The 16,121-nt window shown below is 43.6% G+C and overlaps 1 protein-coding gene across 1 annotated transcript; it reads left to right on the top strand.

The window, feature by feature from the left end:
• Positions 1-4: 4 nt before the first annotated feature.
• On the top strand, positions 5-3,782 carry LOC117832322 (probable ATP-dependent RNA helicase DDX5; the record flags this gene model as incomplete). Its single annotated transcript, XM_034711413.1, has 8 exons — positions 5-56; positions 154-314; positions 398-570; positions 661-771; positions 871-932; positions 1,018-1,077; positions 2,347-2,568; positions 3,028-3,782. Coding segments are annotated over 8 exons (1,260 nt in total), but the record flags the coding sequence as incomplete, so codon positions are not given.
• Positions 3,783-16,121: the final 12,339 nt, after the last annotated feature.

Below are 16,121 nucleotides of genomic sequence, written 5' to 3'. Positions count from 1 at the left end.
TACCTGTATCTACGGAGGAGCGCCCAAAGGACCACAGATCCGGGACCTTGAAAGAGGTACAGAATATTGAATTAAATCCTTCATTTTTTTTAACATATTTAAATTGTAGCTGTTGGAGTTTGTTGATCCTAACAATGACTCATTCCTTCTAAGGTGTGGAGATCTGCATCGCCACTCCTGGCAGGCTTATCGACTTCCTGGAGTCAGGAAAGACAAACCTCCGTCGCTGCACCTACCTCGTGCTGGATGAGGCCGACAGAATGCTGGACATGGGATTTGAGCCACAGATCCGAAAGATCGTCGACCAAATCAGAGTACGCCTTTCATCCAAATATAAAATATAAACCTTTGACTTTAACTTCAGATGTGTTGTCTAATTGATGCCCTGTTCTTGCAGCCTGACCGCCAGACTCTGATGTGGAGCGCCACCTGGCCCAAAGAGGTCCGCCAGCTGGCTGAGGACTTCCTGAAGGAATACGTCCAGATCAATATTGGAGCACTGCAGCTCAGTGCCAACCACAACATCCTGCAGATTGTGGATGTGTGCAACGATGGAGAGAAGGAGAACAAGTGAGTGATACTTCTCCGGTGATGATAACTTAATGGGACTCAGATAACTAAGATTAACGCGACTCATTTCAACCCTCTCTCTTTTTAAAGACTGATCCGTCTGCTGGAAGAAATCATGAGCGAGAAGGAGAACAAGACCATCATCTTTGTGGAGACAAAGAGACGATGTGATGATCTCACCAGGAGGATGAGGAGGGATGGGTAAGCGTGGACATAAAAACGACGTATCTGCCAAACTTTTTAAAGTTGTTCCATCCTAAGTTAGCTCTCTGACTTATAATCAAACCTCTCTCCTCTCAGGTGGCCTGCTATGGGAATCCATGGAGACAAAAGTCAGCAAGAGAGAGACTGGGTTCTCAATGGTAAGCCTGCACGCCCAGATAAATGCATCACTTGTTAATCTCTGCAGGTGAATACTTCTTAATAATCGTTTCTCTTTGATTTCAGAATTCAAATATGGAAAGGCTCCTATTCTCATTGCAACAGATGTTGCCTCCAGAGGTCTAGGTCAGTATCCTCCCTGAACTCGTCCGTTCTCTCGTGTATTCCTAGAAGAAAGTGTATTTGCTTTCTTTAACTCTTCTGCTTCTTTCTGAGTTTCTCCCCTGACCTGAAGGAGCAGTCTGTGTGGCAGGGCCTTGGCATGACAAGCCCAGGTCTCCAGAGGGGGAAGGAGGATTCTTGGAGGTGTCCTGACTGGCGAGGCACGGGTCTCCCAGTCGTGCAGATAAACAGAGGTGACCAGGCCCACAGCATAACGCGCTGGCCTGCCCAAAAAAGGGGGGCGAGTTGAGGGCTGGCCACAGTTCCTCCCCCATTCGTACATCGTCTGTTCTCTGGCATTGGTTTGGACTGCTTCAAACACCCAGGCTCTGTAACTGTCCCAGCTCAAAGCCCGGCTACACTGTCTCCTAGTGTCTTGCATGCGTGTCTGGGCACTGCATTGCAAGCATTGCGAGTCATTTGGGAGGTGCTTTTTGTTGCGTAGACTCGTTGTAAAGCATGGGTGGCGTTTTAACTTGCGATGGAAGAGCAGTCTGTCAGATCAATCAAACCCTCACCTCTGTTAGGACATGGCTACTGGCGCTTTTGGTGACAGTGGGACATGCTAGTTGGACACACTTGGACAACATCCAAGCTCACACTCCTCCCTCGCCTGCGTTTCAAAGTCATGTCGAGACCTGCCAACAAGAGACATTATGAACAAGTGAACACTGGGTCTGGATAATTCTTGCCAATGCCGAGAGTTGGGGTGCACAGATTTAAGGCATCCTGCAGAATTTTTTTTTTTTTGGCAAGAGACTCTGCAGTGTGATCTTTTATAGAGACCTTGTTAAGAGCTAGTTCAAGCACACTAGGAGCATTAGTGTGCGTAGCGGGACACCCAGTGGGTCAGTTGGTAATGTGTGGGGCGTGCGCTGCAATGGGAATGGACTAGTGAATGCATACTCCAAAATATGGTAAGACTTCTGCTCCATTCTTTCTGAGGGTGGTCCAAGAGGGGGGAGGTGTTTCATGTTTTAGTTCCACTGGATTGGAAGCAGATGGAGTGTGCATCCTTTATCTTTTCCCACCGTAGTCTCCCCATCGTGTTTTTTTGCAGCTTCTCTAACGCTCATCTCTTGCAGCCTGTTGCATTAGCTAGCCCTCCCGTCCTCACGACGACACTAACTTGGCCTCTCTTGTTTCTGATCTGGTTGTTGTTGTGGTGGCGTCGGTGCACGTCACTGTGTGCTGTCCTCCTCCTGTATGCCACACTGCAACACACTCTTACAGATGTTGAAGACGTGAAATTTGTCATCAACTTTGACTACCCCAACAACTCAGAGGACTATATCCACCGTATCGGCAGAACAGCCCGTAGCCAAAAGACAGGCACGGCTTACACCTTCTTCACCCCCAACAACATGAGGCAGGCCAGCGACCTCATCTCTGTGCTCCGCGAGGCCAACCAGGCGATCAACCCCAAGCTCCTCCAAATGGCGGAAGACAGAGGAGGTAAATCTAATTGGTGAGATACGGAAACTGTGCTGCGAAGTGCGGCTGCTTTTCCTTCTGCTGCTCTCCTTCGTTTCTTCTGAGGCTTGGATGGGGTCATACTTAGATTTATTTGCTTTTCAAAGCAGTTTTTATTAGATTTTTGGAGAGATTAGTGTCAGAACTGGCAAACCTGAGTTCTTCTATCACAAATGTGAAGGCTTAACTGTTTGAATTCCATTTTACAATAACTACAGAGCAATTACAGATTATATTTGGGGTTTCTAGAGACGAGTAGCAACAGAAGGAGCCTTAGGAATGATTGGCACTTGTATCCGACATGGTTTGTGGTATAAAGCAGATTAAAAGTTAAAAATGTAGCATCAGGAGGGTTGAGTCAGGGTATCTCTTTCTTACATCTAAACATGAAATGTTAAACATATTTGCCACTTCTCTGAGGTCTCTCTTTCCCTTCTCCAGGTCGTTCAAGGGGCGGCAGAGGTGGTGACTACAGGGACAACCATCGGGATAGGTATTCAGGCGGCAGACGCGATTACGGCAATTTTAGGGACAGAGATAACAGCAGGGGGTATGACAACGGACCAAATAAATCTTTTGGCGCAAATTCCCAAAACGGAGGCTATGGGGGCAGCAACGGTAACAGTAACGGCTTCGGCGGAGGCGGCTACAACGGTAACGGACAGTCCAACTTCAACAGCCAGGCGGGAGCGTTCGGGGCCCAGAACAACTTCCAGGCCCCGCAGTTCGCTCCTCCCGGTAAACCCGCCGCACAGGCGGGCGTGGCTCACCCTCCATTCCCCTTTCCTCAGGCGCAGGCTCCTCAGCAGCACCCTCCTCCGCTGGTGCCGTACCCCATGCCTCCTCAGTTCTCTCAGTAAACCCACCGTACACTTGAAAGAAGTAATTTATTGCTTTTTGTCTCGTTTTAAGTTCTTCACTTAATCCTGATTTTTTTGTATTTACACGACAGGGTTACAAACAACTTGAACCTCGTATCAAGCCTTTTTAAGATCTGCAGTGCAGCATTAGTGATGTGGCGCACTTGTTTTCCCCTTTACTATTTAATTTGTTACATTCCTCATTAATGATTTAGTTATGTTTTGTACTAGGTAATTACAAATGTATCAGTTTTTCATGTGTATCCTTGAAAGTGATGTTAAGCTCCTATCTTGGAAGTGCACTGCATGATCTTTCAAATAAAACTCCAGAAAATATTCCCTGTTTGTCTCTTTCCTTTCCTTCATTTTGGAAATAATGCATCACATGTAATACCATCTTTGTCCACTAGGTGTCATGATTATTTCATATACATCACTGCCTTCCTATTGACCCAGCATAAGTGGATGTTTTCACTGTATCACAGCAGTGAGTCATGTTTCCAAAACACATGTTGCAAAAGAACAAAATCTCAGCATGAACATTTCCTCCCTGCATCCTGTCCCAGCTTCAGAGGGAGTGACCATCAGTTATCATGTAAGTATTGTAATATGTATTATACTTGTGAGGGTGAAAACTGCAACTTTATAATCTTAAAATAACTTAACTCAAACCTCCTGAGACATGCCTTAAAGGCCAGAATAAACATCTGTGATAAATGCTATATGAGTAGTTTTAAACCTGTAGGTGGTAAATTATTGTAAATATGGTGAAATGTCGCCCCCTGCTGGTGCTGGCTGGAATAAACATCTGAGTGATATGAACTGCAACATGACCCAAAGAAAGTTAGGACTAAATTTCTGTTTTTAATGCAGTGGCCTCCACTACAGAGTCATGTCTGTGTTTAATGCAGTGACTTCCACTACAGAGTCATGTCTGTGTTTAATGCAGTGACTTCCACTACAGAGTCATGTCTGTGTTTAATGCAGTGACTTCCACTACAGAGTCATGTCTGTGTTTAATGCAGTGACTTCCACTACAGAGTCATGTCTGTGTTTAATGCAGTGACTTCCACTACAGGGTCATGTCTGTGTTTAATGCAGTGACTTCCACTACAGAGTCATGTCTGTTTTGAATGCAGTGATTTCCACTACTGAGTCATGTCTGTGTTTAATGCAGTGACTTCCACTACAGAGTCATGTCTCTTTAATGCAGTGACTTCCACTACAGAGTCATGTCTCTTTAATGCAGTGACTTCCACTACAGAGTCATGTCACTTTAATGCAGTGACTTCCACTAGAGTCATGTCTCTTTAATGCAGTGACTTCCACTACAGAGTCCTGTCTCTTTAATATAGTGACTTCCACTACAGTCATGTCTCTTTAATGCAGTGACTTCCACTACAGAGTCATGTCTCTTTAATGCAGTGACTTCCACTACAGAGTCATGTCTCTTTAATGCAGTGACTTCCACTACAGAGTCATGTCTGTTTTTAATGCAGTGACTTCCACTACAGAGTCATGTCTGTTTAATGCAGTGACTTCCACTACAGAGTCATGTCTGTGTTTAATGCAGTGACTTCCACCACAGAGTCATGTCTGTGTTTAATGCAGTGACTTCCACTACAGAGTCATGTCTGTGTTTAATGCAGTGACTTCCACTACAGAGTCATGTCTGTGTTTAATGCAGTGACTTCCACTACAGGGTCATGTCTGTGTTTAATGCAGTGACTTCCACTACAGAGTCATGTCTGTTTTGAATGCAGTGATTTCCACTACAGAGTCATGTCTGTGTTTAATGCAGTGACTTCCACTACAGAGTCATGTCTCTTTAATGCAGTGACTTCCACTACAGAGTCATGTCTCTTTAATGCAGTGACTTCCACTACAGAGTCATGTCACTTTAATGCAGTGACTTCCACTAGAGTCATGTCTCTTTAATGCAGTGACTTCCACTACAGAGTCCTGTCTCTTTAATATAGTGACTTCCACTACAGTCATGTCTCTTTAATGCAGTGACTTCCACTACAGAGTCATGTCTCTTTAATGCAGTGACTTCCACTACAGAGTCATGTCTCTTTAATGCAGTGACTTCCACTACAGAGTCATGTCTGTTTTTAATGCAGTGACTTCCACTACAGAGTCATGTCTGTTTAATGCAGTGACTTCCACTACAGAGTCATGTCTGTGTTTAATGCAGTGACTTCCACCACAGAGTCATGTCTGTGTTTAATGCAGTGACTTCCACTACAGAGTCATGTCTGTGTTTAATGCAGTGACTTCCACTACAGAGTCATGTCTGTGTTTAATGCAGTGACTTCCACTACAGGGTCATGTCTGTGTTTAATGCAGTGACTTCCACTACAGAGTCATGTCTGTTTTGAATGCAGTGATTTCCACTACAGAGTCATGTCTGTGTTTAATGCAGTGACTTCCACTACAGAGTCATGTCTCTTTAATGCAGTGACTTCCACTACAGAGTCATGTCTCTTTAATGCAGTGACTTCCACTACAGAGTCATGTCACTTTAATGCAGTGACTTCCACTAGAGTCATGTCTCTTTAATGCAGTGACTTCCACTACAGAGTCATGTCTCTTTAATGCAGTGACTTCCACTACAGTCATGTCTCTTTAATGCAGTGACTTCCACTACAGAGTCATGTCTCTTTAATGCAGTGACTTCCACTACAGAGTCATGTCTGTTTTTAATGCAGTGACTTCCACTACAGAGTCATGTCTGTTTAATGCAGTGACTTCCACCACAGAGTCATGTCTGTGTTTAATGCAGTGACTTCCACTACAGAGTCATGTCTGTGTTTAATGCAGTGACTTCCACTACAGAGTCATGTCTCTTTAATGCAGTGACTTCCACTACAGTCATGTCTCTTTAATGCAGTGACTTCCACTCGAGTCATGTCTCTTTAATGCAGTGACTTCCACTAGAGTCATGTCTCTTTAATGCAGTGACTTCCCCTACAGAGTCATGTCTCTTTAATGCAGTGACTTCCAATACAGAGTCATGTCTCTTTAATGCAGTGACTTCCACTACAGAGTCATGTCTCTTTAATGCTATGACTTCCACTACAGAGTCATATCTATGTTTAATGCAGTGACTTCCACTACAGAGTCATGTCTGTGTTTAATGCAGTGACTTCCACTACAGAGTCATGTCTGTGTTTAATGCAGTGACTTCCACTACAGTCATGTCTATTTAATGCAGTGACTTCCACTACAGAGTCATGTCTGTTTTTAATGCAGTGACTTCCACTACAGAGTCATGTCTGTGTTTAATGCAGTGACTTCCACTACAGAGTCATGTCTGTGTTTAATGCAGTGACTTCCACTACAGTCATGTCTATTTAATGCAGTGACTTCCACTACAGAGTCATGTCTCTTTAATGCAGTGACTTCCACTACAGAGTCATGTCTCTTTAATGCAGTGACTTCCACTACAGAGTCATGTCTATTTAATGCAGTGACTTCCACTACAGAGTCATGTCTCTTTAATGCAGTGACTTCACCTACAGAGTCATGTCTCTTTAATGCAGTGACTTCCACTACAGAGTCATGTCTCTTTAATGCAGTGACTTCCCCTACAGTCATGTCTCTTTAATGCAGTGACTTCCACTCTCCTAGATACGTAAGGAGACGTGAGTCCACATGTGTCAGTAAAAGTCTTCCTCCTCCTCCTCCTCCTCCTCCTCCTCCTCCTCCTCCTCCTCCTCCTCCTCTTCCTCCTCCTCCTCCTCCTCCTCCTCTGTAATGTATGTAATCACAGACTGACGCCCGGTCACAGGTCAGCCCTCCCTGATTATAGATGAGCTCTGAGTGAACAGGAGGATTGCTGTGTGTGGGCGCGGCTGATTGAAATTGCTCTCTCCATATTTACAGAGCGGGGCTCTGCAGGTATGTGAGGAACGCTCGCTCTGTAAACACCGCTGAGTTATGTGAGTCAGAGGGGAACTGCTTTTTCATTTCGATCCTGATAAGCGTCAGCCCCACCTTAGTGTTGAAGGAAACATGAGCATTAACAAGAACATGTTCGGCTTCTTGTGTGAACTTTTTTTTCTGATTGAAGCTATGTCACTGATTTAAAGTATTTACTGAGGGGAACAAAGACGGAAAGGTTAAAGATGAGTTACAGCTTTTAAATGAATCAGAGTGAGACCAGGCTTATCTCAGGTGTGTTGCACAATGTGGAGTTTAAACAGGTGGGCGGGAGACTGACGTACAGAGATGGACACAGTAACAAGAACACATGCACAACAACTTAAATGATCACTTTAAAGACTATTCAATATGACAGAGACCTTGTATAAACTCTCCTTATTTTATAAGGATTCTTAGAGAAATGCTGCACATCAGGAGTCCAGTCCTGTCCTCATTACTTCACAAGTTCTAATCTGATTTTTTAATTTTATTTCTACAAATATTAACAAGTAGATTACATGTATTTCTAATATTATCTTGGTTTAAAATTCACTTTACATTGCCTTTAAAAAAGTGTTGTACATTTTGGAAATGAAATAAAAAATAAAAGAAAGGGTTAAATAGTCCAGGGGCTCTCAAACCTTTCAGCCCGTGACCCCCAAAATACAGGTACCAAAGACTTGTGACCCCCACTGTCCCTCCAAGTGGTTAAATGTTGCTTCATACTTCAAAGTGAGTTAACCTACATGCACATGTGACTGCTGCTGTGAATTAACCTGCTGCTACTGATCCTTCTGTTAATCAACTGTTAGCTAACCCTAACTTTAGGACTCATCTTTCAACAAAGACACACAAGGAGTCCTCAGGAATGCACCCTAGTTTAGTTTTTACTCTCAAAATATCCTCATCAGATATTTAATGATCATCTAAAGACGTTTGTGAGTCTCCAGTTAATAGGGTCACTCTTTTAACTGAAACACCGGTCGATTTAAAACTCCTTTAAGTCATTACCGTTTACTTCCTGGCTCAAAACACCTGAAGAATGGATGACTTGCAACCCTTCTCCTGAGAAGTGAAGCCAAAATATCGACTGGACGGGTGCTACATGCATGCACAGAAGATATCTCATTGGTGGAGCTGCAGGACGGACGTCACGCCGCTATCGCTGACATAAGTTCTCACGGTTCTGGAGCCTCAGAGATGTCGGTCGTAACATCACATCCTTTCTTTTTAACATCAAACTAAAGCTCTTAAAGTTTTGGCTTCACTTGTGGTAACTCCTGTGCTGTCCATGTTATATATAACTGTGAGTTGGATTCCAAAACCAAGATAATAGGCAATTTGCAGGGTTTTATTTGAAATGCGATCACTTTTTTTGTGTATATTTTTTAAATAATGGGTAAAATAAGCAAATTTAAAATACTTTTTAAAAAAAAGAAATTTGGAAGACATCTCATGACCCTCCTTGGAGACTCGTGACCCCTCAGGAGGTCTCCACCCACACTTTGGGAACCCCTGATATAGTCCATAAATAGAAACATTTTGCAAATAAGAAAATAAAATGCTGTGTGACAACAATGATAATTTTTATCATCCAATATTTTGGGGTTTTTTTTGTATTTTTTATTCTATTTATTTTTTTAATTTACTTTAAATTAACTTTTTTGACTTTTGATGACACTGGAAATAACAAGTGTTCAACTCAACTGTCAAATTATCTTAAAATGTTCTCAAAAATTAAGTTAATAAAAGAAATAAGGAAAATAAAAATGCTGGCTGACTCTTTGACCTTGTGCAGAATGTGATAAATATGTTAATTTATTTTAATTAATCAGGTTTGTCCCAGTGAATCCAATGCAGACGTGAAAAAACACTGCAGTACCTCAAAAGTCCACTAGAGGCTGCCTGCCAAAGCTCAGACATCCCTACTAGACTCCATGTTAAAACACCAGTTTTTACTGTAACATGTTACTCAGTTCTTTTTGTCTACTCACTTAATGAGGGTTGATTTTTCATGACACATGTTAAGATTATTCTAAGGCTTAGAGTTGTGCATCATTAGATTCAATTTGGGGGCGTGGCTTGTTTGATTGACAGGTGTTGTTGTAGCTGTTTGCAGAGAGGATACCTGATAGTTTCAGCTCCACCTCTGCAGGTTTCGAGGTTTGGAGGAACGTAGATGGAGTCAGCTTTTCCAATCCAGCTTCGGGCTTCATGATGCCTTTTCAGAAACCAGAGGGTGACGTCACTGAGGCTCTGAGAACAACAGCACAGGCACCTGTTTGTCTCCTGCAGAACGACCCTCAAATGCAGTATAACATCTAGGTAATGTAGAAAATCTCTCATCTCCCAGGATGAATAAGACGCTTTGAGTTTGAGAGATGTGAGAGTGACCAAAACTATAAATCTAAGGGCAAAGAAACCCCCAATGATATGTCCAAATTCTCTAAAAGGTGCCTTACAGTGAGATTGGCTGCAAAAGCAAGGTGACCCTCAGGTTGTCTGTTCCAAAAGGACCCTCAGAAATCAGCCTATTTGTCATTTCAAAGCCACTTTAAGCACCACTGGGGTCAAAGGTCAGGGTCAAGAGGAGACTAACCTTCCCCTTCATCACTCTTCACCCTTTCTGCTCCTGTCACTCGCTCCCCTCTGAGTGATCTCAGGTCCTTTTCTCCTTTTTGTTCCCTCCTCTCTGACCCCTCCCTCTGGCCCTGCAGGTATGTGGGTGTTGGTCTGTGGAGTAACTGCTCAGGGTGTGTGCGTGTGACACACCCACCGCAAGCATGAGCCGGAGCAGCATGCTGAGCAGACTTCTTCCACTGAGGCGTGAGGCCATTGTTTCACCCAACAAGTAAAGGTGCCTTCACTCTTCATACCCCCCCCCACCCCACCCCCTGCTTCAATGTGTGGGGTGCATACTTGAGTCCGTGCCAACACACACACACACACACACTCTGACTGTAGATAGCATGCACGCTCTGCAGCTCTGCATACCGTCTCTTATCAGGTTATTCTGGCAGAGGGTGGGGTTTGAGATCTTTGCAGTAGACCTTGACTCTTTCTGATAACTAGGACATAAATAAACCCTGGATCTGGTTACAGGCAGAGTAATCCTTTGATAGAGACTCATTTTAGAGGAGTTTATGTAACAAACTTGATTAAAACTACTGCCTGTGTTTGACCTACAAATCAAACAAGACTATCAGGAAGAACGCCAGTTTCTGTAGGCCTTACTAACAAGTTTGACCACCAAAAACACCACACAATACCATCTCCCTCCTCTTATCCGGGTCCAGCAGTCTCAGCAGGGAAGCCCATACACTCCTCTTCCCGGGCACTTCCACCAGATCCTCTGGGAGGACCCAGGCGTTCCCAGGCCAGCTGAGAGATTTAATCTTGCCAGCGTGTCCTGGGTGTTCCCCGTCGCCTCCTCCCAGACGGACATGCCCGAAACACCTCCCCAGGGAGACGTCCGGGAGGCATCCTGACCAGATGTCCGGATCACCTCATCTGGCTCCTCTGGATCCGGAGGAGCAGCGACTCTACTTTGAGTCTGAGGTCCTGACCCTCTCTCTGAGGCTGAGCCCAGACACCCTCGGTCACTACCCACAGCTCGTGACCATAGGTGAGGGTTGGAACGTAGATTGACCGGTTAATTGAAAGCTTTGCCTTCTGGCTCAGCTCTCTCTTCACCACGATCACTGCAGACACCGCCCCTATCCGAAAACATCACAAATGAAATCCACTGAGGGATCAGGTAAAGCCAACACGTCACTAGCGTTATCAGATGGGCGCTCCCCTTCACCGGTGTTCCCCTACATTAGGCCCACGACACCTCAGGGAGGATTAGCAGTTAGCTCCAGTGTCCTAAAACCGTCCCCCTCCATGCCAGCTCCCACCGTCCATCATATCCTCAAGCTGAATCCAAAATCACAGCAGAGAGAGGAGACTCTGTGGTGAGATGTTGGGAGAGAACAGGAAGAGAAGCTTGTTTCTGAGGACAGAATATAGAAGAATCTAGAATGAACAAACAGCTGTTATCAGCAAGTCAATCCTCAAAGAGAACAAACCAGGAGAAAGGGAAAGTCTGGGTCAGATCTTGAGTGTTGTGTTTCTGAACGCACAGTAGAAGACCTACAAAATAAAAGAATGTCATCTCATATTTGGTCTTAAATGGTAACTCATAAGCCAATGTCCTCCATCCTTTAAACATCCTAACAGGTGAGGTGATCCTGCTGTTAGCTCCTGTAATGGTGGGGTCTACCTCCATTACATGTAATGCTTTGTTGGGGTGTTAACCTGACTCATGCAGACCGCTGATACATTTCTTTTTCACCATTAGTACAAACGGCCCGTTTTCATCACTACGTGCAAACAGCCAAGGTTGAGAGTTCCAGGATTTGGAGGCTGTTTGAGTGAAAGATGTTCTGCAGAATGAAACTTTACAGTCAGCTTTTAAAGCTGCTCTGATGGATCTGCTGCAGCTCTGTAGTCTCTTTATGTGTCTGCAGAAAGGCCGAGAGGTGACTCTGTTTAAAGAATGTAACACAAACATGGAAATCAATGGAATTACTAAGACTTGAAACTTTGTATTTTCTAAAAACACGACAGTGGTGATGTCTGATTGTTTTTTCATGCAGGGTTTTAAAGGCCTGATTGTAAAGACTCTCTGAGGACTTGATTGGTGACTGGTTTGCTGGGTCCAGGATCTCACACCTTAAGACAGATGTGAAAGAATTAATCGTGTTTCTTATCATCTTGAAACGTCAGAGATAAGCTTTCATTCTTTGGCAGATCATTCTCACATTGCTTTTACAATCTAACTGAATTATCCCCAATACTCCTTTAAAGGCACTGTGAGGAGTTTTGAACTGGCTGAGAAACAGACTGAAACTGATACTGATGCTTCTTCATAACCTTTAAGAGCAAACAAGACCATCAGCAACAAAATTGATGCCTGCTCTGTTGACATTTTTAATGCTTGAAATCACTGAGAGGGGGTAGGTGTCAGACCGGATGATTGACATCTCACTTTAGAAACAGCATTTATTGACTGTTTTCATGGAAAATAATCAAATTGTGTGATAAATTCGACTGTTGGAAGACAACAGGATAATGTTTTTGTACAAAACACTACTTTTGCATGTACAGGACAAGAGATAAGAGGTATCACTTTGTCCACAGGGGGCGCCAAAATCAATACAAATCAAAAGTTCCTCACGGCAGCTTTAATTACTTCACATGCTGTTTTTCTAAATGTGCAGAAAGAGAGAGAAAACACTTCCACTGCTCCTCAAACCTCATCTTTAAATCTTCCCTCTTCTGTTTCCTCTCCTTTAAACCTTTCTGATCACGACTCTGAAAAGTGTGATATGACACATAAACCCTCTAATGACACATCCGTTCATCAGGTCTCCGTGAACACTGAAGACTCATTATGGTTTTGATTTGACCCGTTCTGTCACATTCCTCCTGGATCAGAGGCGTTCAGACAGAGAGTGCTTTCTAATCATGCCACGTCTTGCGTGGCAGAGATAACAGAGCTGGAGCTGCACCAGGTCCAAGAGAGCAACCTAACCCTCCAGGTGGAAGGTGTTCAGAAGGGGTGCAGATAGAGTCATCACAGTGACAGATTCATGTTGTTAGAATGAATGAATGAATGAGAGAGAGAGAGGAGTGTGTGGCGACCTGAAACGGATGCTTTCAGGGAGGAATAAAAAGTCAGACGAGGGCTGTGAAGTGCAGAACAGGTCCACCCGGTCTGCTCCTCCACTGCTGCTGCTGCGTTTACTGACGACACACCTGTTGGCCTGGGAGGAGCTGAGACAGGTGGACGCTCCTTCAACTGTGTGTGTGAGAGTGAGGCAAGGAGGGGAGGGGGGGGGGGACAAAAAGCCACAAGAGACAAGAAGGAGTGAGAGGAGAGAGTGAGGAGTTGGAAGGAACAGTTGGACTCAGATTACATACACAGGCCTCCGGACGGGCTTCCCAAGATGTCGAACAAAAAGGATTACAGTCCTGTGAAGATCAGCAAGTGAGTCCTGACGCTCCACTCTATCTGTGTGTGTGTGTGTGTGTGGGTCAGGTGTTTCAGTGTCATGTTACTGTATACATGTCCTTTCTCTTGGTTCCTCTATTTCGCTTTCATTCCTCCCTGACCTGAGATCAGCTCCATGTGGCGTCTGGTCACTTCTCCACTACAGTCTGTGTGTTTGTGTTTGCACAGGGAGGGAGCCGCTTCGATCCTCTGACAACAGAGAGTTTAAAAACAGAGAGCTTCAGTGATGTGACTGAAAACAGTCAGTGTGTGTGCGATACAAACATCAAGTTTCATTCAATCTTTAAAAAGTAGAGCGGGAGAAGCTTGATCTCATTCCTTAAATTGAAACACCACCCTGTCCTGTCCTGTGAACCAAAATAACACCAGCATGTTACGAGTGAAGTGTACTTAACCGACTGTGATCTCCTCTGCTCTCCTCACCTCACCTGACTCCTTTGATTTCAGTCTTTATTTTATTTGTGTCTTTACCTAAGGTGTGTTTGGACTCCTCTCTCGGCCTCTCTTTCAGCCGGTGTTGTGACTCATTAAGCTTTCGGTCAACACGGTGCCTTCATCTCTCTAATCCAGTTTATAATAGGGGCTGCAGCTTGTTGTCATTGCTATGCAGTGGAACCAGTGGTTTGTTTGAGCAGGAGTGACTCCGCACCATGCTGCTATCAGTCAGGTTTTATGATTAGGAAGGTGCACATGGCCGTAAAGGAGTGGGGTTTGTAATTGTGCAACCCTCCGGGTGAGGCGATAAGGCGAGTGTTTACCTCCCCTCTGTGCAGCCTGACCGGGACACGGAGGGGACACATGAGCGCTCCCTCACAGCGGGGCGTGCCGAGCAGCCAGAGGCCTCATGACAGCAGACAGGCAGGCTGAGGGAGCGGCAGGGCAGGGTCTCCCTGTTAGTCTTTATCTGCACCGTGACACACACACACACACACACACACACACACACAGGAGTCTGAATGGAAGCAAATGAGACAATTACACAGAGCTTAATGTGAAACTGCGGTCACAATGTAAAGGTCTGAATATTCATGAGATGCCTCACATAGTTCAGATCAAGCTATCTGATTGGACGAGAGGCATTCCATTAGTGCTGATTCAGAGTTTAACAGCGCTGAGCTTTAAGAGTGATGTGTCACTATGGTAACAAATCATATCAGATAGTATCAGACCCAACACGTCATACTTTATCCTATTGTTCACTTTCATGTTGTATCATATTTGATCATATCTTAATGTTTCGTATTGAATTGTATCGTATCGTAGCTTATCACATGTCATCGTGTTGTGTCGAGTTGTCTCGTATACTTTCGTACTGTATCGTATCGTACACTTTTGTATCGTTTCTTATCATATCTTTTCGTATCTTATTGTGTCGAGTTGTACTTTATTGTATCGTACACTTTTATATCTCATCGTATTGTAACACTTTTGTATCGTAGCTTATCATATGTTATCGTGTCGAGTTGTCTCGTATACTTTCGTACTGTATCGTATCGTACATTTTCGTATGGTATCCTATCATGATATCGTATCTTGTCGTGTCGAGTTAGGTCCTACACTATCTTATCATATCCTTTCGTATCGTACACTATCGTATCTTAATGTGTCGTATCGTACACTATTGTGTCATATCCTATTACATCCTTTCGTATTGTATCTTGTCGTGTCGAGTTGTATCATACAATATCGTATCGTACTTTTTTTGTATCGTACTCTTTTGTATCGTACTCTTTCGTATCGTACTCTTTTGTATCGTACTCTTTTGTATCGTACACTATCGTATCGTACTCTTTCGTATCGTACTCTTTTGTATCGTACTCTTTTGTATCGTACACTATCGTATCGTACTCTTTCGTATCGTACACTATCGTATCGTACTCTTTGGTATCGTACACTATCGTATCGTACTCTTTCGTATCGTACACTATCGTATCGTACTCTTTCGTATCGTTCACTATCGTATCGTACTCTTTCGTATCGTACACTATCGTATCGTACTCTTTCATATCGTACACTATCGTATCGTACTCTTCTGTATCGTACACTATCGTATCATACTCTTTTGTATCGTACACTATCGTATCGTACACTATCGTATCGTACACTATCGTATCGTACACTATCGTATCGTACACTATTGTATCGTACTCTTTTGTATCGTACACTATCGTATCGTACACTATTGTATCGTACTCTTTTGTATCGTACACTATCGTATCGTACACTATTGTATCGTACTCTTTTGTATCGTACTCTTTCGTATCGTACACTATCGTATCGTACTCTTTTGTATCGTACACTATCGTATCGTACACTATTGTATCGTACTCTTTTGTATCGTACACTATCGTATCGTACACTATTGTATCGTACTCTTTCGTATCGTACACTATCGTATCGTACACTATCGTATCGTACACTATCGTATCGTACTCTTTTGTATCGTACACTATTGTATCGTACTCTTTCGTATCGTACTCTTTCGTATCGTACTCTTTCGTATCGTACACTATCGTATATTGTATCTTATTGTGTTGTGTCGTACACTATCGTATCATATTGTATTATTCTCTTTTGTGTCGTATCTTATCGTGTCGAGTTGTATCGTACACTTTTGTATCACATCGTATCTTAACGTATCGTACACTATCTTATCTAAAAGGTATTGTATCTTATCATACACTATCAAA

This window comes from Notolabrus celidotus, chromosome 20 (assembly GCF_009762535.1).
Source record: "Notolabrus celidotus isolate fNotCel1 chromosome 20, fNotCel1.pri, whole genome shotgun sequence".
In the NCBI taxonomy this organism is placed as follows: domain Eukaryota; kingdom Metazoa; phylum Chordata; class Actinopteri; order Labriformes; family Labridae; genus Notolabrus; species Notolabrus celidotus.
The sequence above is the reverse complement of the archived record's forward strand: the minus strand, read 5'-3'. Positions and strand labels throughout refer to the sequence as shown.